This window comes from Leptopilina boulardi, unplaced genomic scaffold, assembly GCF_019393585.1.
Source record: "Leptopilina boulardi isolate dan_hultmark-lab unplaced genomic scaffold, ZJU_Lbou_2.1 LbouV2_376, whole genome shotgun sequence".
NCBI lineage: Eukaryota > Metazoa > Arthropoda > Insecta > Hymenoptera > Figitidae > Leptopilina > Leptopilina boulardi.
In genome coordinates, this window is record NW_026137947.1 from 574,693 (window position 1) to 599,788 (window position 25,096).

The window sequence follows — 25,096 nt, forward strand, 5'->3', positions numbered from 1 at the left end:
TTATCACCAATGTGTGTCAACAATATTTTAACTTTTATTTATTTTTTGAATTTTTATCATATTTTTAATGGCCTTTTAGCCGTTGACTGCAATAAATAAATAACGCTGTCGTTTTTTTTTTTTTCCTCGAACGAGCATTTACATACAAAATAAATTTTTCTATTTTTACGAGATATGAACAATGTACGAATAATACACAAAAGTGGTTTTTTCATCTTAAGGAAACTTTCTTTTTTTTTTTTTTTTTTTGCAAAATATTAGCAAAAAATAATCTAAGATTACTATAATCATATTTTTTTTCCAATTTTGTTTTAAATTACAAATTCCATGGAAATAGAAACACATTTCTTTTTTTTACCCTTCAAAAAACTATTTAGGAAAGTTTCTCTAAATTAAAAAAAAAAAAAAAAAAAAAAAAAGACTTTTGATAGCACAAAATAAAAAATGCAAAACTTACCTTTATTATTTCAGAAGACAGCATAACTATTTTTTTGGATTATTATTTTCTTGATAGTGGAAATGCTCCAATCTTCATTAGAATTTTTGCGGCAAATATGAAACAATTTAGAAAAAAAAGTCATTTATTGAAAATATGATTATTAATTTTTGCACGACTGAGAAAAAAAAAATAAATAAAATATGAATGTTATAATAATAAGAATACAAGAGATTTAATATATATATATATAAAAATATATGTGTGCACTCTTGCGCGAGAAAAAAAATTTTTTTTTTGTCTACCTCGTGGGTGCGTTTCTCAACGAATCGTTTCTGATGGTACCCAGGCGGACAAACATCGGAATAGAACTGCGATACGTTGGACTATCGTGCTTTCACCTCCCCCCTCTCAAACATTCCCTTTTCCGCGTTTAAAACGCATGCGTCATTTTGAAACACCGAAATCCTCCCCCTCTCTCTCTCTCTCTCTCGTATACGTTCCATGTGGATCGTGATTCCCGCCCCCTTTTCACGTATACTTATTCACCTATTCCACTAGTATCAGTTGAATTTTCATTTTCTTATTCCCCCCTCGGAATTTTTTTTCAAAAATTTAATTTTTTTTTCTTTTGTTATAATTATGAGAGCAGATTAGCTTGGTACATATAAATGAATGGGAAAAACTTTTTAAATGATCTTTTTCTTCCTTATACTTTGATGAAAATTTTTTTTATTTTTTTTATTAGGAATAATTAATTATTAAAAATTATTTTTATAGGAGAGTATATTAGGAAAAATGGGGAAAAAAAGTTTTAAATGGAAAAAAAATTGCCCGAATAATGATTTAGAAAGAAAAGTAGAGAAAAAAAATTTATTTAAAAAAAAAAAAAGTCTGATATTAAATTTATAACCCTTTGAGGGGCGATTTATAAAAATGGAAATTTTTCTACTCAAGGGATTGGAGTACCCTTTTTTTTTTTAGTGACATTTCCTCCAGTGATACTGTGAATTAAAATTGAATACTATTCATTTTCTTACTTGATATTTATTTATTATTTAAATTAACCATTTTTTAAAAATTCTATTCCAATGGCAAAAAAAGGGGAAATTTTTTTTTGTTGAAATTTTTATGACTGGAGAAAGAATTTTTTTTTTACCAAGAAGTGACCACAGTTTGAAAAAAAAAAAGTAAGAAGAGATAACGACCAATTTCAAAAGCAACTATATAACGAGACATCACGAAAGTGACATTAGTTCTGATACGGACTTTGTATGGTTAGGAGCGTTAAAAGAGAGAAAGAGAGAGAGACCTGGACTTGAAATACCTTCCGATCGTGCGGAAATCTCGCCAGGCGGGAATTCGGTCGACGATCCCTCAAACGAAACGGCGCGGGGGGTTTGGTGTGTTTCAAGCGCTTGCGCCACGAACGTCTCTAAAAACAAGAGGGGGTTGAAAAGGGGGGTATAGGGGTAACTCAGTCAAGCCGCAGCGCGCGTTCTGTAAACTTCCTTCTCACGCGAATTCACATCCCCTTGCGGCTACTTTTTAATTCCTTACAAAAAAAATTAATAATTTTTCTAATTGGAAAAATTTTATTTCCCCGACAAAAAAAATGTGTTGTGCTATTCTCATGGATAAATAAAAAAATTTTTTTTTAAAATTGTGATAAGTGAATTAAAAAAAAGTTTTTGACATTTCATGTTTAATGAAACTATATCATTTGATATTTTTTCTTGACTAGTCATTCGAGGGCAATTTATAAAACGGGCTTTAAAGGAGGATTTTGCTTTGAGTACCTGAAAAACCCCTCTCTTCATCCCCCACACACACCCCTCTCTCTCTCTCTCTCTTTTCGTAAAAGGGAAAAGAAAGTGTGAAAACTGGGTACGTGCAAAAAAGGGATTTTACGTCGACGTTGAGCTTCTGCCAGAAGGGGCATTATCACAGGACGCGCGCCATTAGCCGCGTGCAAAAAAGAAAACTGCTACGTGAAGCGGAAAATGAAAAATTTCCCCTGGCGAAAGCCACGGGAAAACAGGAAGAGACTATTAAAGTCATCTTTGTCCCGTGGAGAACATAACACAAATCGGAAGTAAAAGAAAAAAAAAAAAAAACACAAATTTTACAACTCATATCACGCAAAAATATGGAATGGTCGTGGAATCATAGGAAAAAAGAGGCAAGATAATCCCAAGAGAGAAAAAAAAATCATTTTTTCGTCCTTGAGAAAAATAAAAATAGAATTTAAAAAAAAATGATCTCAGTAAAAATTTGCCCATTTAGAAATTTTTACTAATTGATAATCCCTCCTATATATATAAAAAAAAATACCTTGATTGTAAATAAATGCACAAAATATTTTTTTATTCCGCTCAATCCGAGTTTAGAAGGTAACAAAAAAAAATATATATAGGAAAAATACTAAGTAAAAATAAAATATTGAATATAAAAATAAATACTGAACATTGGTGGAAAAAATACTCTAATTTTTCTTCAGTGAAATTTTTTTTTGCAAGATTGCTGATTTTCCTGAATGAAGAAAATGTATCGTCAGTGGTAAATTATTATGTCATTGACAGGAGGTGATTTTTTTTATGTCATAGGTAGCATTCTGCGACGGTGGTATATTTGAGTGCAGTGTGACGGGTGACGAAGGAAAGGCGGGAAAAAGAGTCAATATGACTCCTATTTTCCTTGTCCTGTTGGTGGCAATCGACCCAATTATCGCGCAAAATGGTGGTGAGTAAAAAAATATCAAGAAAAAAAAAAAAAATTTTTTTTTAGTGTTTAAAAAAAAAAGGAAGACTTTCATCATTGGCACTTTTGTGGAACTCTAATATGAACTTGTATGATGATGATGTGAATAAGTTCACAAACTAACACACGTGACTGTGGGAATACTGAACTCTACTCTCTCTTCCCTTTGGTCGTTGTTGTGAGCGCGTCTGTGTAAAGTTTTAGAATAGTTAAACTTGATCAAACACCTGTGCTTTACGCTCGTTATATAGGCGTTTATTTTAGAAAGCAATTTATAGGTTTTTTTATTTTGTTTGTCACTTTCAAAGATTTAACGAATTTTTTGAAAGTGTTTTATTAAATGCTCCTATTGTTGAAAATGATCGACCTTCGAGGGGGTTAGTGAAGTTTGCGTGACTATAACTCGTGTCTAAGTTAAGTAGACAGGAACTTCTCGTATTCCTGATGTCGTTGCATAATGCAAAAAATCGTGAATAGCAAATTTTACAATTCAACATTTGTCGTAACGCTTTTTTTTGTTTTTTTTTGGTAAGTTTCCTTTTTGCGAACTTTTTTTCTGTAAATAACTTTTTAAATAACATTTTGGAAAAGTGTGAAAAATTTTGAAATTTTGCAAAAAGTTTTTTTTACATATTTTTTTTAATAGGTTTTTTTGAAATTGTAAAAAATCGAAATGCACATTGACTTGTACTACTAATAAAATTAAAATAATTTAAAGTTTGACTAAACGTTGACTTGTACTACTAATTTTCTAATTTAGTTATTATGTCTTACTAAAACCGATTTGATGTACTAAAAAAAATTTGAAAATTTTATACAGTCGAAGTGAATATTGACCTGTACTACTTATTTTTCAATTTAGTAATTAAATCTAACAAAAAGGTTTTTTTGACATATTTTTTTTAATAGGTTTTTTAAAATTGTTTTTTTTTTTGCAAATAACGTTACTTAATTACAATGGAAATATGAAAATTATATGTCATTTGGTTTTACAATGTGCTCGGAGTACTAATTACATTGTTAATCAATCACTCGGTTATTGCAAACCATCAATCAATCAGAAAACACAAAGTAAATGGACAACGCGAATAGTAGATATTAATTAGTTGTCAACTAAACTATCAACAAAAATAATTTTTTATTTATTTTTTATGTATTTTTATAAAAATTATTTTTTCACTAAAAAAAAAAAAAAATGTTAATTAGTAACGACTATATAGATATAAAAATATAATTCTCAAACTTTTAGTTCTTTTTCTCTCTAATTAAAATATAATTTGCTCTATATAACTGAATTTGTTGATAAATTAATTTTTAATTATAGTCTACTTGAACTTTTTCGTTATTATTAATTTATAAAAAAAAAAAAAAAAAAAAAAAATTTATTATACCAGACGAATAATTGATTAGTTTTACGAAAAAGAAAATTAAAAAAGTAATATGCGACATTTTATTTCTATATAGAGAAAATCAATTAATTGTTGATTAATAATTAAAATTCAGCCGATTCATATGATTAATTTTTATTTTTTACCGATAATAATCATTGATAAAATTTTACTGATACCTTTTGATATCGATTTTTTAATTAATTATGATAAAATAAAAAGGTATTTTATTGGAAAATTCTATTTTAGAAGTAAAAATAAAATATTTTATGTTTGACAGAGAAAATTTGAATTCAATTTTTTAATTAGAAATTCAAGATAGTATTTATTTTTATAAATTTTTTGTCATTTTTCACTAAAACTTTAGTAAAAAAAAAACGTATTACAAAATAGTAATAATTTTTTTAAAAAATTAGTGAAAATTTCTACTAATTTTAGTTATTTTTTATTACAAAAGTAAAAAAAAAATAGTATTACTTAATCAGATAGGAATATTGTACTAAAAATTAGTAAAAATTGCTAATAATTTAAATTAGTGAAAATTTCTGCTAATATTAGTTATTTTTCACTTAAACTTTAGTAAAAAAAAAATTACTATGAAATAAATAAATTATTATTAAATAAAAATATTTATTATTACAAAATAACTATTTTCAAAGAGAGGAAATAATTTTTTTTATTACCTAACTAATTTATATTCAAACAAATAATATTTTTTTAATATAAAAGTACATTTATAACATAAAACTGGTGTAATATTAAACAAATGAGAAATTTTTAAAATATTTCACTTTAAACATAAATTAAATATTTCGAATTAATATACGAATTACAATTACGAGAATAATAACAAGAAATTCCTTGACAGAAAATGAGCACAAAAAACGACAAATGTTTGAATTTCCAACGTTAGAGAATTTTCGTTAATTTTATATTTTATTTATAAAAGTATTCTAAAGAATTTAGTAGGTAAAAAAAAAAGATTCAAGATATCGCGAACTGTAAAAAAAAGAGGGGGTTTGTTTCGCGTGAAAAGTATTATTCTTAAGATTGTAAGTGGGAGGAGGGGGGGGGGGGGTTAAGAAAAAAGTTGGAATAGAAAATTTGAGGTGGTTCGATGTAATGAAACAACGGAAAGCTCTTGGAGCGTTCGCGTAGAAACTCGTACGTGCGGCGCCATCCTGTACAAGCTTTTGTTCAAGCTTTAAAAGCTCCGGCATAGCAAAACCCTACCCCCCCCCCCGAGTGTAGAGCACACGGACATCCTCCCCCTCTCTTTTCCCTAATGGAACGGGAAAATTTGTAAGCTAACGCGGCGTGAATGACGATATATATATATATATTGAGGCACAACAAAGCTCAAAAAGCTTACGCTATATTATACGATGTGCCAATATGTGTGTGTATATATATATATAATACTCGAAAATTGACCGATAAAGATTTCACACGATTTTACATCGAAAATACATACCTTATATATATATATAGTGAGATATTTGGTAATTTTATTGATTAATATTGATAAACATAATGTCGTCAAAACTATATAGACATTTCCCTCCGTTAAATATTAAAGAGAGAGTAGTGTGTGGTTAAGTTAGGTCACGATTTTAAAGCTCAATTATACGTGTGGGCTTTAGAAACTATATTTTGCTATGTGCCGGAGGCTCTCCGGTATCTAGTGACTATTTTGGATCAACGCTGATGGAAAATTCAAAGTTCACAACTAGACAGTGCTCGTTATATGGACACTAAGGACAACAAGGACATTATATACTGACAATGTCACACACCGAAAGAGTCTCATGAAAAAAAATGAAAGTTTTTTTTCCCAATGCAAGTACCACTATATTATATTTTTAAAAAATTTTTTTTTTTTTTTAAACTAATTTTGATTCAACTTCTGTATTTGCGTACTTTTAAATTTTAATCAAATTTTTTTCTTTTATTTTGCAAAAAGAAAAAAAAAGTAGACTCTCTCAATTTTTGAGAGAAAAAAAATATAAAATATCAAAATTATTAGAAATAAATTTGAATGTTTGAAAACGTAAATAAAATCAGGAAAATTATTTTTTAGAATAATTTGGAATAGGAAAAATTAGCGCTTATCTCTCTCCAGGAAGGATTTTTTTTTCTCTAGAGATTTAATTTTAATATCTGTTTTCTTATTTTATTGAAATATATTTTTAAAAAAACTAGCGAAACTTTTTATTTTTGGAAATTTGACAAAATTAAAAAAGTCTTAATTTTTCTTGGTATTTTATAATTGTCATCACAGGGCGATTTGGACAATTGTAATTGAAGTTTTGCGTGCAAAGAAACGAGTGTGTAATTTTATATGTTGACCCTTTGACTTATCCATTGGGTTTTTTTAAAAAAAAAAAAGTAATTCGAGGGTCAACAATAAAGCGTTAGAGTTTCTATTCAACACACGCAACTCTTCAATTTGTTTACATTAATTTTCTACGAAAGATTTCAAATTTAAATCACCTTCTTGCGCGCCACCATAATTCCAACACTAGATCGCATAATATGATACTGTGGTCATTGTTATATTCTTCTAATGAATTATTTTTTCTTTATCTCAATTTTTTTTTTAAATTTTAACATATCTATATATATGTTTGATCACTTATCACTACTCGATAATTTTATAGAGATACAACAATTCACATCAAAATTCAGTAATCTCGCGCTCTACTCCGTAATCCGTTGAGCTTTACGCTGACTCCATAATGACAATGATATATATCCTGTATTTTCGTGAATTAATTATAACTTGACATAATCCTAATGTGAATATGGGAAAATTCGATAAATTTTCGACTAATCGTATTCGTAATAATCGATATTTGTGTGTTGTAGAATAAAAAAACAAACAGATAATAAGAAAAGCAAAGATATATATAGTTATCAGTTTAACAGATTTCTTTTTGGTTAATATTGAAATAGGATAAAATATAGCTGGCTTCGTAGTTGGTTTGTTTTACATAAATAAATAAATATCTGATTAAATATTTATACAGGCAATTCTGAGGATTCTCAAATATTAATGTAATATTGAAGTTTTCTCTCTCTCTCTCTCTCTCTCTCTCTCTCTCTCTCTCTCTCTCTTTTACTCTATGTGCTTGCCTCTGAATATTATGAATTTCATTTTGGGTAACAAAAATATTTTTAAAGAATTTTTAGAAAAATTTCTTTGAGTGGTATTTTTTTTGGAGAAATTTGATGAAAATTTTATTTATATGGAGAGTTGGATATTTTTTATTCAAAAAGAAAAGTTGTTTTTGAAAATAAGTAGATACAAACGTTTTTAGTCAGACTAGTATAAAAAACGAGACCGTCAAGTGGAAAAAGACATTTTAATCATGACAAGTAAATACTTTTTAAGTCGGATAAGTAGAAAAAGACATTTTAAACAGACAAGTAGATAAATACTTTATAATCAGACAAGTAGATAAACAGTTTTTAAGTCAGACAAGTAGAAAAATATGTATTTATCAAAGTAGTAGATAAATACTATTTAATCAAGTAGATAAATAGTTTCTAAATCAGACAAGTAGAAAAATACTTTTTTAGTAAGACAATAAGAAAACTACATTAATTGTGAAGCAAGTAGAAAATTACTTATTAAATCAGACAAGTAGAAAATTACTTTGGAAATTAGACAAGTGGAAAATAACTTTTCGAGTCAGACTAGTAGAAAATTACTTTTTAGTAAGACAAGTAGATAACTACTTTATTAGTCAGACAAGTAGAAAATACTTTTTTAGTAAGACAATAAGAAAACTACGTTAATTGTGAAGCAAGTAGAAAATTACTTTAGAAATTAGACAAGTGGAAAATAACTTTTCGAGTCAGACTAGTAGAAAATTACTTTTTAGTAAGACAAGTAGAAAAATACTCTTCTAATCAAACGAGACTATTGTTGTTACCCTTGAGGTATTTGAAAGAGTTAAACTTAAACAAAGTTAAATAATAATAATAATAATAATAATAATAATTTAAAAATTAGAAAAATTAAAAAATTCATTCTATATTCTTCAGTAACATAATAATCATTTACGCAGGTAAATTACAATTGTAATTAATGTCAGTAATATATGGTTTCTACATTTAATTAATTACTTTGTCAATTGTTCACAATAATCATCGACAAAAACCCTATATATATATAAAGAAATCCAATATCCACTGGACATTTATTTTCATTAATTAATAGATTTATTGTTTTTAATTCGCGTTTGAATACGTGAGTAATATTGGATAGTTTTTTTCTATGAATGGCACTACTACTGACTGTTCTTTATTCACAATCAAATTTCGAACCATGGATTAATTTCTATTCAATTTCAACTACATTCCGAACATTTTCGAAATGTTACATTTTATATACGAAATCAAATGTGCTCTTTAGAGTAATATTAGATGAACATATATAGAATATTATAGTAATATTGTAGTTAATATTATAATACTCTCTAAATCTGAATTAGTAAAAAAGTTTACTAATTTGAATTAGTGACTCACTTTTTGTTTCTCAATTAGTAAAACTTTACTAATTATTATTAGTAACTTTTACTATCAATTAGTAAAATTTAACTAATTCTAAAGCAAAAAGTGAGTCACTAATTTAAATTAGTAAATATTTTTACTAATTCAGATTTAGAGAGTATGATATAATAATAATAATAATAATAATAATAATAATAATAATAATAATAATAATAATTATTATTATTATTATTATTATTATTATTATTAAGTAAATAATTAGGACTGAAAAACTTTTTTAATTTTATTAAACTCAGAAAAAAGATATGTTTGAACCAAATGTACCATTTTTTTATATTTAACCAATTTTTTGGTTAGTTCAAACAAAATTTGTTTAATTCAAATAAATATTTATTTGATCTAAATAACTGTTTGGTTTATTTTAATAAAATTGAACAAAGAAAAAATTTGATTGAGCTAAATAAACGTTTGGTTTATGCAACCAAATGTTTGGTTAACTGTATATCAATGCATTTATTTTGTTGATTTAACCAAAATTTGGTTGCTTCAAACGAATTTTTTTCTGAGTATAGTAGTGCAAGTAAATATTTAATCAGACATGCTGAATTACTAGTACTGCTTTAATATAGTACAATTTAGTAAATCTAGTCTTCTGTACTATATTTTTTTTTTTGGGAAAATAAACTACCAAAAAATTTGTTTTCACTTTATTATTTACATTGTGTAAAATTATCGAATATAATAGTTCCTTTAAAACAAGAAAAGACGTTGTCTAATTTATTCCTTGTTTTATCTTATGACTATATGAAAAGTCGTTTTCATATACATGATCAAGTTATTATCATCACAAACGTATATATATATATATATATATATATGTTTAGTATCACTAACACATTACGGTATCCCTGACAGGATTGCGTTTTATATGAGGAACTAAAGTGGAAATCGCTGTTCTCGTACGACTCATCAGACATGCACATTGCCCTCACGATTGTGACTGACGTGCTAATCTTTTAGAAAGCAAAACTCCAATTTCATTAAAAATTCATTTGAATCCATTAAATCGTTTCTGCTTGTTCATTATAATTGAAATTTTTCTTTTATTTTAATATTCATTAATTAAAATAAAATAATTGACTTAATTTTAAATATATTATGTTAACAGAACAATTATATATATATATATATATATATATATATATATATATATATATATATATATATATATATATATATATAGAAGATGTAATTTTTATTGCTGAATTTATTAAAATCATGTTGCAATGTTAAAATCAATTTTAAAAAAGTAAACGTAGTCTTCCTTCAGATTATAAATTTAATAACTTTTTTTATACGAAAAAATTCATTTGAATTTGTACGCAATAATAGTTTATTTGTATATGTCGAAGGCTTTAAAAACAAATTCTATTTTTTTTAGTTTCCAGTGCAAAATAGTAAAATAAATATTAATCAAAATAAAAAAAAATAAATAAAAGAAAATAAAGAATCAAATTTTTTAAAAGTTACAAGCACTTTATTAATCTTATTTACTTTTGAATTTATGGAAAAAAATAATATTTGAAAAAAATATATATCCCATTCACTTTGGTGTTTTATTCCTCTATTTTTTTCCTGCTACAAGCTTTTTTGATTTTTCAGGCAGAAAATTTACTTTAAAAACACACTCTCTGCTGGTAGGTACATCATCAGAGAGAGTTCATATCATTGGTCAAAATAAATGGCTCCCTAAAGCTTGTGGAACATCCTCAAAATTTCGGGTATTAAATTTATGATGGATCGCTTCTTCCGAGAGACTCCACTATGAGGATAAGGGAGTAGGTAGGGGGATTTTTTTTTCGATTCTACTCTTTTTTTTCACAAGGGGGAACAGTGAAAGCGAGAATATAAATCAACTGATCAGAGCATCATATCTCTTTTCACTTTTATTATGCTAATTTAAAAAAAAAAATTTGCAAAGTATAAGCAATAAAAATGAATATTTATTTTAAAAAAAAGAAAAGTTTTTTTTTAATTTTTCCCAAAAGAGTTTTCTTTTTTCTAAATTTACAAAGTGCTTTGTAATGATTTAAATTTCCAAAGAAATTATAAATAGAAATAAAAACAAAGTAATAATAAATATTGCGAGATAATAAAATTTTTTGTACCCTCATTTTTTTTATGCGGTACAATTACAGTAATTTTTGTAAAATACAGAATAAGCTTAGCGGAACCGTACAATGGTGAATAGTATTAAAATAAATACAAATGCAAGCTTTAGACCGACAAGTAGTAAATCCAGAGCTTTGGTCAGACAAGTTGCACATGTACAATTTAAGTCAGCTTGAGTGGTATATGCAATTTTTCAGTCACACTTAATATTTTTTTAATTGCAAAAAATCAGAATAATCATTATTTTGTCAACTTTATAAAAGTTTCAAAAAAATATATTAATATAATAATTAAAATTTATAAATTAAAATTAATTAAAATATATTAATATTAAATTGTCAATTATTATCTGACAGTTATTATTGTCTGATTGTAAAGGTACTTTTCTACTTAGGTAATTCATAAAATATTTTTCTACTTGTCTGACTGTAGAGACACTTTTCTACTTACGTAATTCATAAAGTATTTTTCTACTTGTCTGAACTAAAAAGTAATTTTCTACTTTATGATTAATAAAATTGAATTTCTACTTATCTGGCCTAAGAAATACTTTTCTATTTACATTTCTCAGAAAGTACTTTTCTACTTGTCTGATTAGTAAAGTATTTTTCCACTCGTCTGACTGAAAAAGACTTTTTCTACTTAGCCAACTAAAATACATTATTTTTTCTACTTGTCTGACTGTAGAGATACTTTTCTACTTACGTAATTTATAAAGTATTTTTCTACTTATCTGAACTAAAAAGTACTTTTATGATTAATAAAATTAAGTTTACTTATCTGGCCTAAGAAATACTTTTCTATTTACATTTCTCGGAAATTACTTTTCTACTTGTCTGACCGTAAAGGAATTTTTCTACTTACGTAATTCGTATTTTTATCTTGTCTGACCTAAAAAGTACTTTTTTATTTGTCTAGCTCATATGGTATTTTTCTACTTGTCTGACCTAAAAAGTACTTTTTTATTTGTCTAGCTCATAAGGTATTTTTCTACTTGTCTGACCTGAAAAGTACTTTTCTACTTACATCAGTCGTCAAGTATGTTTCTTCTTTTCTGTCCTAAAATGTACTTTTTTTATTTTCCCTTCTCGGAAAGTATTTTTCTACTTGTCTGAAAATATACTCCTCTACTTGTCTGATTAGTAAAGTATTTTACCACTCGTCTGACTGGAAACGACTTTTTCTACTTAGCCAACTAATTTTTTTCTACTCGTCTGTTATTAAATTTTTTTCTCCCACTTATTTAGAATTGTAATGCATATTTTCCTAATGAAAAGAAAAAATATTTTCCTTATTTCATATATATATATATATATATATATATATATATATATATATATATATATAGAGGATTGCAATTTAAATTAGCCCATTACCATTAGGCATTATTACTTATCTGTTGGTATAATAATGGAGTTCAAATGTGTAGCAGCTCGAGTGTACAATCTCCAAAACCTTCGCGTCCCGTCTGGAAGCACCGTAATTCGCAATAACCGTCGCAATAACCATTCGTCTCTTCAGGCGAGAATAATATTAGGGAAATTTATCTTGAAACGTGCGTCAGGTGCTTTTGCTTAGAAAATCTTTTGATATTATGATTTCTTTACACGAAAGCTACACATATATATATATATATATATATATATATATATATATACACATATTTTTCAATTCTCTTTTATTCTCTTTTAAATATTATCATTTATTATCTTTCATATTATCTTTTATAACTCGTTTTTTTATAAAAAGGAATTTTTTTCTTAATTATACAGTGTGTAAAATGGCATTTGTATAATGGTTTTAAAAGTGGTTTTTTTTTTTTTTTTTTTTTTTTATAAAAACGTTCTGTGAAATTAATCCACTACATTATGTCGACGTGAAAATGGAAGTTTTGAAAAGTATACGTCCTAACAATGATCATTAAAATTTTAAATTACCCTCAAAAATTCCGTTTAAAGTTTGTCCAGGGATAATGAATGGAAGATGGAACATGCGAACTGGCGAGGATTTTTTTTTTTTTTTTATTATTTTTTTTTTGAAAGAAAAAAAAAATGTGCATTGTTCTAAAAGTTTAGTCTTTGAAAAATCGACGATTTCATATACATATATATTAGGGGCGGCGGGGGGGGGGGATTTCATTTTGCGTTTGCATAAAATGAAAATTCCGTTTGTCTCGTTGACTCATAGGGTCAACATTTTTGCCCAACATTGCGCCGGATATCATTTCAAATACCATACGCCCCCGCCTTCTCACTGTAAATTCCCACGGGTGTTTCTGTTGCATTTTCAATTTTACTTTGAATATTTTCATACATTCTATGTCCATTTCGATTTCATCGCTTGTGTTTTATTATTTTATTGATATGTGCCAACAGTATTTTAACACACGGTTTTTTTTTTTTTTTTTTTTTTATCGATAATTTTTTTTCTTCTTTATTATCAGAGATTGTAAATTGAAATTATTTTACGTATATATTTAAATATAAATCTGTAATTGGCATTTATTTTATTAATTATTAACAGATTGTAATGGATGTGAATTTTAATAGCATTTTCTCAAATTTGATTTGTTAAATTATTCGCACTTAATGAAGATGATGTACTTAATTATTTAATTATTTTACGATACGAATATAGATATTATTAGCCATTGATTAAATAATAAATTATGCTTTTTCAGAATTTTGAGAATTTATAATATTTTTCGAAATTGACTTTTTTTTTCTCTTCACTTCATTTTTCATGTTTTCTAATTTTGACCTCATTTCTTTATCTTTTGGGAGGAAAAAAAGGGTTAGAAAAAGAATTACGTTACTGACCCTTGTGGCTATTCTACTGTAGTTCGCTTCCGGAATTGGTTTTCCTCTTTCCGCTTCCGGTGGGTTTCGCCCCCTCTCTTTCTCTCTCTCTCTCTCTCTGTTTCTCTTTAGTCTGATATACTTTCACTGAATTTGGATTCTCAGTTTCTCTGTGAGATTCTCTCATCGTCCCCAAAAGCATCAAACCTTCTATCTTAACATTACATCTACATTGTCTTAGTTCTGTTATTCTCTTTCAAAAGCGTAAGGAAGTTTATCTGTGCAAATTAAACAATGTATTTCTTGTTTTAGTATAACAAGCTGTTAGTCACATTCCATCAAATCTTTTTTTTTTTTCCCTCCCATTTCCATTTAAAAGCAATTAAACTATTGCAACAACAAAACAAATTTCTTTCAACCGAATAAATTTGTTTATTTTATTAACGTCTTTTCTCTCATTAAACTAAAATACTTAATTAGATTTAAAAAAAAAAAAGTTTTCTCTATTTTATTCCCAATGAGTGAATTCTTTTAAGGGGGAAAAAAATATATATTTAATTTTCAAAGTCGATTTCAATTGAAAAGAGTTTTAATTTTTAAACAGGAATTCTTTTTTCGAATAAAAATTAAATTTTTGTGATAATTTTTTTTTGGATATATTTCTTAATGGATGGAAAATGACTAAAAAGGAAGATAAATTGAAAAATTGTAAATCCTGATATTTTATAGTAAGGTATGACTAAAAAATTTTCTCGAAAAAAAAATCTATTTTTCTCGCTCTTCCCAAAGGTATAAGCTGCTAGAGTGTATATATGATGAATGATTACTCTTCTAACCCTCCATCTTCTCTCTCTCTCTCTCTGTCATATTCCCGAGGGACTCTATGAACAGGAGACAGAAACGCTCAGGCGCAGATTAAAATATAGATTTTATTGTTTTCCGCTTGATGCTCACTAAGGATTTATAGAGATCGTTTCTCATACGGTAGACCAGAATCATATATTCATTTTCAATAGGGACTTCATGAGAGAAAGAGAACGAGAGAGAAAGAGGGAGAGAAAGTTTCTATTAGAGTCCAAACAAAAAAGTCACCATCCAAATCATAAATGAGAGGGAGGACAGCTGATTCATTTTCCAAGATCTCCGATCATTTCGTTTCAATAGCTTTCACTAAATCAAACATTTTCCCTTCTTTTATATAAATGTCGTATCATTTAGATAAATCTATCCAAAGCTGTAGATAAAATAAAAAAATGATTTTAGTTAATCTTTTTTTTTTTTTGACTTATCAAACAAAAAAAAATTGACTAACGAATTAAATTTACATGAAAAAAAGAGTCAAAAATATTTAGTAGAGAATTTGTTTTTTAGAAAACAAAAAAATTTTAAGTTAGGTTTAATAATAATTCTTGATTTAATGTTTCAACTGTGAACTGAGATAATCAAGATTTACTCAGAGGAGCTAAACGTGCGGTATCATGTGTGATTATAATTTACATTTCATGCTAACAACGTATGAAGAGTATAAAATTCATATACGGATAAAGTCCACGATATGTGTGTAATTCATACTTATTTTCATGTGACCTGGTTGGAGAATTATTAACTCGCGATATACTAATGTACACTCTCAATTGGCACATTCAATATCGAGACAAAATATAAAATTAGAAAGGATATTTTTAATTTGTTTTTGTGGAAATTTCGAATTTTTTTTTGTAATTAAAAAAAAAATGGTTAAAGAAAATTTTTAACAAAAATCTTAGCAACGTCTGACGTAAAAATTACTTGTCTGATTAGTAAAGTATTTTTCTACTTATCTGACCAAGAAGGTACTTTTCTACTTATATCTGACTCGTAGAGTATTTTTCTACCCGGAAAGGTACTTTTTTTAATCCTCGTCTTCAGTCTCTGTGGATTAACACGATTCTTCTAAAAATCCTTAGTGTTAAATTTTGTAATTCTCAATTTTTGGTCGGTGACAAAAAAAAAAACATCCACATTACACTTTTACTTGTGAGACAATGAGATTGAGAGAAAAAGCGCTGAGCGAAAGAGACATTTCTACTCAGGAAATTAAGACATCCTTGCTAGAAGTCGAAGTTCCTTGCAAAACTATATCAATGGAGAATCGTTGTTCGATAGAGATCAGACCCTCACTTGAGGCAACAACGTGGAAATAGAATTTGAACTCGATCTCCGACGAAGAAAAAGAACTTGTAGCTTATGGCATAATAAAGGAACAAAAACAAAAACAAAAAAAAAAGAAGAAGAAAAAAATGTCTCCAGTCACTTTCAGCTGCATAAAGAAAACATAGACTCAGTGCCTTTATAAAATTTACAAGACGCTGCCTTTTCTCCTTTGGAGTTCACACCTGTGCACGGAAATCTAATTAGCTACTGTTCCCAGCATCCAAGATCAATACCATTTTTGCTTGTGTCTCGCTTTTAAACTTCCGCCCCGTTTTTTTTTACTCGACGATAAATTTCAAGTGTCACGCTGATATTGAATTTTTACTATTGTTACGTCGGATGCATAACGCAAGTATAAATTTCAGAGAATATTCGGAAATATTCTCTTATTTTATGTTTCGAGTCTAGACTTGCGTCCACTAACTCGGGAACGATTCAAATTGATCAATATATGTAAATAGGGATTTTCGCGGGGAAATTAAAGGAATAATTACGCGATAAACGCATTAAAATCCTTAGGTAAGGTAATGAAAATTATGGTAAATACAAAAATACGACAAGGAAATTGAAGAAATAAGAACACGATTAACGCATTAATATTCTTCGGAATTATTTAGAGATGACAAGAAAAAGATTTAGATGAAAGTTAGACAGCAATTTTAATATAAAACTTACTTTTATTTAAACAAATTGGCACTTGTAGACTCGGAAATTGGTTGAAAAAGCGTTGAATTTTTGGCTTGAATCGTGGAAATTTTTAATACAATTTAAATTTAACACTTGGAAAATTGTTAGAAAAAAATGAAAATTAATTGAACTTGAACTTGAACTTGAACTTGAACTTGAACTTGAACTTGAACTTGAACTGGAAGAAGAATTTGAGAAAGAAGTAGTTTTTTTTTTAGAATTCTTGTGACTGTTTTTGTGACTGTTTTTGTGACTGACTTCTCAACGGGGTTCGTATTTTTATATCATTGTCCCTACCTATTTTTAGGGATGGAACTATGTTTTAAAATAATGGGTCTCAAAGTGGAGGAAAAAGAGGTTGGGAAATTACAAGGATTGGATCCAAGGAAAGAAAATGGGGAAAAAACTGGTTAGGTCAGTGACGGTATTGGGCCCTTCAGGCCCAGCCTTGAGAGATAAGAAGTTGCGTGGGCGTACTTGAATTAGGGGAGTTTTCAAGTGGAAGGGGCTTAAAGTTTTGACCGTTTTCAAGAGATGGAGCCAAAATTCAGTTTTCCAACCAATTTCTGAGTTTTTCATAATTTTCACATTATTAATATTAAAAATTAATTTAAACATTATGAATATTAATATTATTAGTTAAAAAGTTATTAACAATAATTTTTAACAATAAAATATAATTAATTATTAAAGTTTTAAAATATAAAGAATTTTGTATACTTAAATTGTTAATTAATGATTAAAAATTAATTTGAATAATTAAAAATAATTAAAATTTATTTAAAATTGTTTAATTTGTTTGTTAATTTAATTTTTATTATAAAAGTATAGAATATTCTTTATATTTAATAAAATTATTCTAAAACGTTTGAAAAGTAATTTAAATTAATTGAATTAAAAATTAATAATAATCAAAAATGAGTAATAATAATTCAAATGTTCAAATAATATTTATAAACAATTATACACAATAATTTATCTGTGAAATAATTAATTTATAATAAAAACTTGAAATATTTTAAATAATTAAATCTAATTAAAGAAACCAAAATTAATTAAAGTTAATTAACAATAAAATTTAAACATTTAAACAATTATTATTCATTATTTATAATTAAATCACTCATTCTCATACTTTACATAAAAAATAGTTAGGTCTTGTTGTTTGCAAGAGTGCATCGGTGCTCGGGATATTTAGATAGTTACGCTAGATTATTCAACTATGCTGACTTTATTTACAGGAGATATCAGAATGATATCTTCAAAATACAATTCTTCTCTATTTTAATTTTCGGAACTGTTGATTTTGAGCTTAAGGTTTTGAGAATTTTAGACGTTTTAGAAATAATTGTTTTCTTGAAGAGAACGTTCTGATATCTTTTATTTAATTTAAGATTATTTACACTTGTAGTTTGTTTAGAAATAAATATTAAAAACAGCGACGAAGTGTGAGAAACACTTAAAATTCTAATTTTACCTAAACTAATCTTATTTGAACATTTATATGCTCAAAATATACACGGGACGTTACACCCCAGCCGTAAAATGGTTACTTGAGGATGAAAGACGAAAAGTGACCAAACAAAAAAAAATTGTACAGATATTTTATATTTGCGGATGAAAAGTTTTGAGGTAGGCTTTGTTGCTTGTGAATTAATCATGCCCTAAGCGAAACACAAAAATTTAATCATATGCATGTCGATTTGTTATAAACATAATATGAAGTAGAAAATTTTAATCGAAAAAAATAAAAGGTTTAAAGTTTTAGTTGCTTGAGAATTGCTCATAAGATAAATAGCATTTTGTTATTTCAGAAAGAATTAATTGTTATTAAATGATGTTCGTAATCTTGATTATCCTTTGTTACTGTTGAAACTGTAGGCAATTGTTCGGTTGACGAATTTCTTCACACTTCTTTCAGAACAATTTAGTAGATAGTAGACATCTACAGTTGAAAATGATTCTTCTACAATTGATAGATAGAATTTTTAGCTGTTGATACTTCTGGTAAATTAACTCTTGGTTGAATACTTCTTAAACAATAATCCTTTTATTGTTTTCTTTGTAAGATGATATGATTAATGATGATTGTCACAGTTTATAAAGTTATTTGCTGAATTAAAATGTGGATTCATTCAGATTTCCGAATTTATATGCATTTCACAATAAATTAAGTTTTGCATATCTTGAAGTAGTGTTGAAGTATCATGTTGATAAATTTTGTTTCTTATAGTGATGATAACATATAGGATGTTCAATAATCGTAAAATTTATCTTCTCTTCATTTTTTTAGGTATGTTTCCTATTAATTTGTTGATACAACAGGAAAATTCTTAATTTCTTGAAATGAAACAATTTGGATCTTACTATTAACCAATACAAATTTAAAATATAAACAATTTCTCTTTCAACTGTAACTTGTTTGTTTTTACCCTTTTTCACAATTTCAAAATAGATACAATTTATTTCTGAATTATACCTAATATTTCCACAGTAATAAGTTAAATTTAAAATGAATATTAATATTAAAATATTAAATTCTTTTTTACAATTTATAGAAATATAGAAAATGTTAACAGTAATAAATATTAAAAAATTTTACATAATTTTAATGAATTTATACAATTTTGGTGATTGGTGATGTTGTATTCCTTTGTAGTGATGATGGTTGTCCTTTTAATCCTTACAAACATTTATATATATATTTTTTTGACTCTATACAATTTAAAATTTTTCCTCTGTATGAAACTGTAAGTAATGCGTAATTTTAGTTTGATTTGTTTTGTAAAAAAAAAAATAATTTTTGAAAATAGTTTGATCTGTAACATAAAAAAAAAATTATTATTTTACAAGTAATTTGATCTTTTGAAAAATACAATAATTTACTCTTTTCTTTATAAAAAAAAAAAAAAAAAAAAAATAAACATTTGTCTTTTTTCTTTAATTCTCTTTTTTGATGTATCAATTATAAGCTCATATTATTACAATCCAATATATCTATTTTATAAGCTTTGAATATTTTTCCATTTCAATATTTTTGATTCAGAGAGAAAAAAAAATGATTTTAAATTAAAGATTATATAAAAACAATCAATTTGCGATTTAAGTTGTGTCTGAAAGTAGTCGAAACTTTATTTGTAAACGAATGCAACCTTGCCTCTGAAAGTAGTCGAAACTTTATTCGTGAACAAATGCAACCTAGCCTATGCACAAACTACACAATTAATTATTATACACAAAACAAATATCTTATTGAATTTGAAAATAAAAAAAAAAAATAACAAAAAAAATAACAAAATAACCACAAGAATTGTTTAACAAACATTTCTTCGCGATAAGGAGGAAACGAACCTCAATTTATGAATACCAATATTTTAAAATGTTACAGGATTTACTTCCATAAATGCACCAAGCTACCACGGTGTTTGCATTTTCAATATCTACAATTATCTTGATTATATATTCATTATCTAATAAAATTTTATTTATATTCAATAAGTATGTTGCATTATCACTTTAGAAAGAAAATCAAATTATCGTCACAATCTCTAAATGAATTTCTTAATTTTTGTCTCAAAAAAAATAATTTTTGTACATTAAACGAATATTTTATTAATCGATAAATATATCAAATTTTATAGTTTATTTGTTTTACAAAATTTCACCTCTGTGTTTTGGATATAGAATTGGATTTGACCTAGAGCAGGGCGTACTCTTTACTCTGGCATTAATAATTTCTTTTTTTTAAGGATTAGAGTGTGAATTTGCAAATATCAAAAACCGCTATTAATCTAATAGATCCATCAAACAAATATTGTTAATATATATATCAAAAGTAAATAAATTTCAGATACAAAAAAAAAAACTCTTTCTTTAGAAATTGGTATTAATAAAAAAAAAAATTAGGAAATGGTTTTTATTATTAAATATTAGATTGTAACAAATAAAACACAAATTAATAATCTTAAAGTTAATAAAACAAAAAAAAAAAAATATTGTATTTCTTATGTTTATTTTAACATTTAATATATATATATATATTTTTTTTTTTTACTATGATCTTGTTCTTAAACATTTTTTTTATTTTATTTGACTTGAATTAAATGAAATCTAATTATTTTATCATTTTTTTTTTTAAAACATAATTTTGAATTTTAGAATTAATGATTTGAACTTCTAAATTTTCATTTTAATTTGATATTTTTTAATTATGATTTTACTGATAAAAAAAAATTATAATTATAATTTAAAATTATTGATATGGAATTGAATTTTGTTTGTTTGATTTTAATTTTTGATTTGAATATAAAATTATTTTTATATAAATTTTTGGATTTTCTTATTATAAGCATATACATGTTTTTTTTTAAATCAAATTTTTACATCTTGTTTTAGGATATTTAAAGGTTTAGGATTTGGAATTAACATGTATTGCAGGATTTGTCAATTGAATTTTTCTCAATGTTAAATTTATTTTTTAAAGAATATATATATTTTTTTTTAAAGAAAACATTTTTAATTTTATTTATTATTTTTTTTTGTTTAAATATAAATTTTGGAATTGAGTTGTTTTATTCTAGAGGTTTTCATTAGAGAAGTTTTGAATTTTAATTATCTAATTAAATTACCCTTTTTTATAATTTGTTTCATTTTTGTTGAACTTTTAATTGTTAAATTTTCTTTGTTTTTGTTTGAAATTAATACTTTTTGACACATTTTGATAATTTTTATTAAATGGTTCATTTCTTAAAATTAAAATCAGAATTTTGTCTTAGATTTTGATTAAAAATTTCGACTTTGAATTAAAATTAGCTTTAAATTTTGTAAAATTTGTATTTAAAATTTCATTTAGGAATTCATTTTTAAAAATAGATTTTGATTTATATTTTTGATTTAGATTTAGGATTTAGAAAAATTTATTTTATATTTTAGAGTTAGAATTGTTTCAATTTTTTTTATTTAGTAACTTGAATTAAGAATTTTCTTTGTATTTTTAATTTATAATTTAAATTTAGAATATTTTGAATTTAGAAATTGTATTTTTTTTATTTAGAATATTTTGGATTTAGTATTTGTATAATTTTTTTTATTTAGAATTTTTGATTTTGATTTAGAATTTGTTTGATTTTTGGATTTAGAATTTGGATTTTTTTAATTTTTGATTTATAACATTTGGATTTAGAATTTTTAGATTTAGAACATTTGGATTTAGAATTTTTGGATTTAGAACATTTGGATTTAGAATTTTTGGATTTAGAATATTTGGATTTAGAATAATTGGATTTAGAATATTTGGATTTAGAATTTTTAATTTATAATTTTTGATTCATAACATTTGGATTTAGAACATTTGGATTTAGAATAATTGGATTTAGAACATTTGGATTTAGAATAATTGGATTTAGAATTTTTAATTTATAATTTTTGATTCATAACATTTGGATTTAGAACATTTGGATTTAGAATAATTGGATTTAGAACATTTGGATTTAGAATAATTGGATTTAGAATTTTTAATTTATAATTTTTGATTCATAACATTTGGATTTAGAACATTTGGATTTAGAACATTTGGATTTAGAATAATTGGATTTAGAATTTTTGGATTTAGAATAATTGGATTTAGAATTTTTAATTTATAACATTTGGATTTAGAATTTTTTTAGATTTAGAATTTTTAGATTTAGAATTTGATTTAGTAATTTCCTTTTTTTTTTAAAATTCATTAACAAGGTTATTATTAGGGATAATCATTTTGTAATCAAAAATAGAATAAGGGGGAAAAAAAAAATTTTCAAAATCGCGATAATAGAAGAGAAGTTACAATATATAAGTTAAAATTCAAATTTTCTATTAAAAACCGCGAAAAACTTCGCGATCGCGAGATGAAGCGCGAGGTGGAGGGGGAATTCGCGGGGGGAGACCGCGAGAGGCGCGATGCAGCTTGGCGGGGCCCGCTGTCGTCGCGCGCAGTAGTAATGGCCGATGACCGACTTGCGTAGTCAGCCGTAGTGCGGTACTACTGTAAAGGCACGTACAGCGAGAGGCATGCTCTCGAGAGTAAGGGATCGATTCTGACAATCGATATATATATATCGATTGCGCCTATCGATTCGTTCGCCTGTCAAAGGGGTGCTTTAAATCGAAATCGCAACTGGATTTTTATGTATGTTAACAGTTTAATATGTTGCATACGCACATTTTAACACAAGTTTTAATTAATAAATGTGACATTTTATTAATTTATTTATAAATTTCAGTTTTTATTGAAAATGAAAATTTATTTAAGTTTTATTTTAAAACAAAGTTTTTTTTAAAAAAAAAATTTAATTCTTAATTTTTAGAAAATGAAATTTTCTCTTTTTTTTTTTTAAATAACAATTTGTTTGACAATTTTACACAAATTCTTTTAAATTTTGTTGATTTTTCATTCTTGTAATGGTAAATTCTAGATTTTGAGCATTTTAGTAATTTACGGAAACTTTCCAAATTAACCAATGTACATGAAATTTTTGAAATAGTGTTAATTTTTCAATTTATAATGACAAATTCTCATTTTAACATTCTAGCAATTTATAGGGAATTTTCAATTTTATTAAATTTCGGTAATTTTTATACGAATATACGAATATTTCACAATTAACATATTTATTAACGTAACGTTCATTTGTACTGAATTTTTAATAAATAAAATGATACTTTTTATATAAAAAAAATTGAGATAATTAGAGAGAAAATAGATGAAAGAAGAAGATTTTTTTTATAAAGATCAATTTGAACTATCCCTCCGGGGCCTCCAAAAATTTACCCTATGTTACGTCGGATGCATAACGCAAGTATAAATTTCAGAGAATATTCGGAAATATTCTCTTATTTTATGTTTCGAGTCTAGACTTGCGTCCACTAACTCGGGAACGATTCAAATTGATCAATATATGTAAATAGGGATTTTCGCGGGGAAATTAAAGGAATAATTACGCGATAAACGCATTAAAATCCTTAGGTAAGGTAATGAAAATTATGGTAAATACAAAAATACGACAAGGAAATTGAAGAAATAAGAACACGATTAACGCATTAATATTCTTCGGAATTATTTAGAGATGACAAGAAAAAGATTTAGATGAAAGTTAGACAGCAATTTTAATATAAAACTTACTTTTATTTAAACAAATTGGCACTTGTAGACTCGGAAATTGGTTGAAAAAGCGTTGAATTTTTGGCTTGAATCGTGGAAATTTTTAATACAATTTAAATTTAACACTTGGAAAATTGTTAGAAAAAAATGAAAATTAATTGAACTTGAACTTGAACTTGAACTTGAACTTGAACTTGAACTTGAACTTGAACTGGAAGAAGAATTTGAGAAAGAAGTAGTTTTTTTTTTAGAATTCTTGTGACTGTTTTTGTGACTGTTTTTGTGACTGACTTCTCAACGGGGTTCGTATTTTTATATCATTGTCCCTACCTATTTTTAGGGATGGAACTATGTTTTAAAATAATGGGTCTCAAAGTGGAGGAAAAAGAGGTTGGGAAATTACAAGGATTGGATCCAAGGAAAGAAAATGGGGAAAAAACTGGTTAGGTCAGTGACGGTATTGGGCCCTTCAGGCCCAGCCTTGAGAGATAAGAAGTTGCGTGGGCGTACTTGAATTAGGGGAGTTTTCAAGTGGAAGGGGCTTAAAGTTTTGACCGTTTTCAAGAGATGGAGCCAAAATTCAGTTTTCCAACCAATTTCTGAGTTTTTCATAATTTTCACATTATTAATATTAAAAATTAATTTAAACATTATGAATATTAATATTATTAGTTAAAAAGTTATTAACAATAATTTTTAACAATAAAATATAATTAATTATTAAAGTTTTAAAATATAAAGAATTTTGTATACTTAAATTGTTAATTAATGATTAAAAATTAATCTGAATAATTAAAAATAATTAAAATTTATTTAAAATTGTTTAATTTGTTTGTTAATTTAATTTTTATTATAAAAGTATAGAATATTCTTTATATTTAATAAAATTATTCTAAAACGTTTGAAAAGTAATTTAAATTAATTGAATTAAAAATTAATAATAATCAAAAATGAGTAATAATAATTCAAATGTTCAAATAATATTTATAAACAATTATACACAATA

The 25,096-nt window shown here is 25.9% G+C and overlaps 1 protein-coding gene and 1 long non-coding RNA gene across 9 annotated transcripts in view; one reads left to right on the forward strand and one right to left on the reverse strand.

Annotated features, from left to right (window-relative positions):
• Positions 1 to 995, reverse strand: part of LOC127287861 (uncharacterized) — a 120,865-nt gene extending 119,870 nt beyond the window's left edge. Inside the window, exons 1-2 of one of the 2 annotated variants that reach the window (XR_007843943.1) lie at positions 742 to 995; positions 458 to 529 (exon numbers count right to left, since the gene is read on the reverse strand). This is a non-coding gene — a long non-coding RNA (uncharacterized LOC127287861). The remainder of the gene's footprint in view (positions 1 to 457; positions 530 to 741) is intronic. The other variant, XR_007843942.1, reaches the window with a different exon arrangement.
• LOC127287858 (tyrosine-protein phosphatase Lar) overlaps positions 1 to 25,096 on the forward strand; it is a 434,077-nt gene that overhangs the window by 154,513 nt on the left and 254,468 nt on the right. For all 7 annotated transcript variants that reach the window (XM_051314983.1, XM_051314984.1, XM_051314982.1 and 4 more), the window contains one exon: positions 3,043 to 3,178. In XM_051314983.1, coding sequence (XP_051170940.1) covers positions 3,118 to 3,178 — 61 coding nt within the window. In that variant the 5' untranslated portion in view covers positions 3,043 to 3,117. The remainder of the gene's footprint in view (positions 1 to 3,042; positions 3,179 to 25,096) is intronic.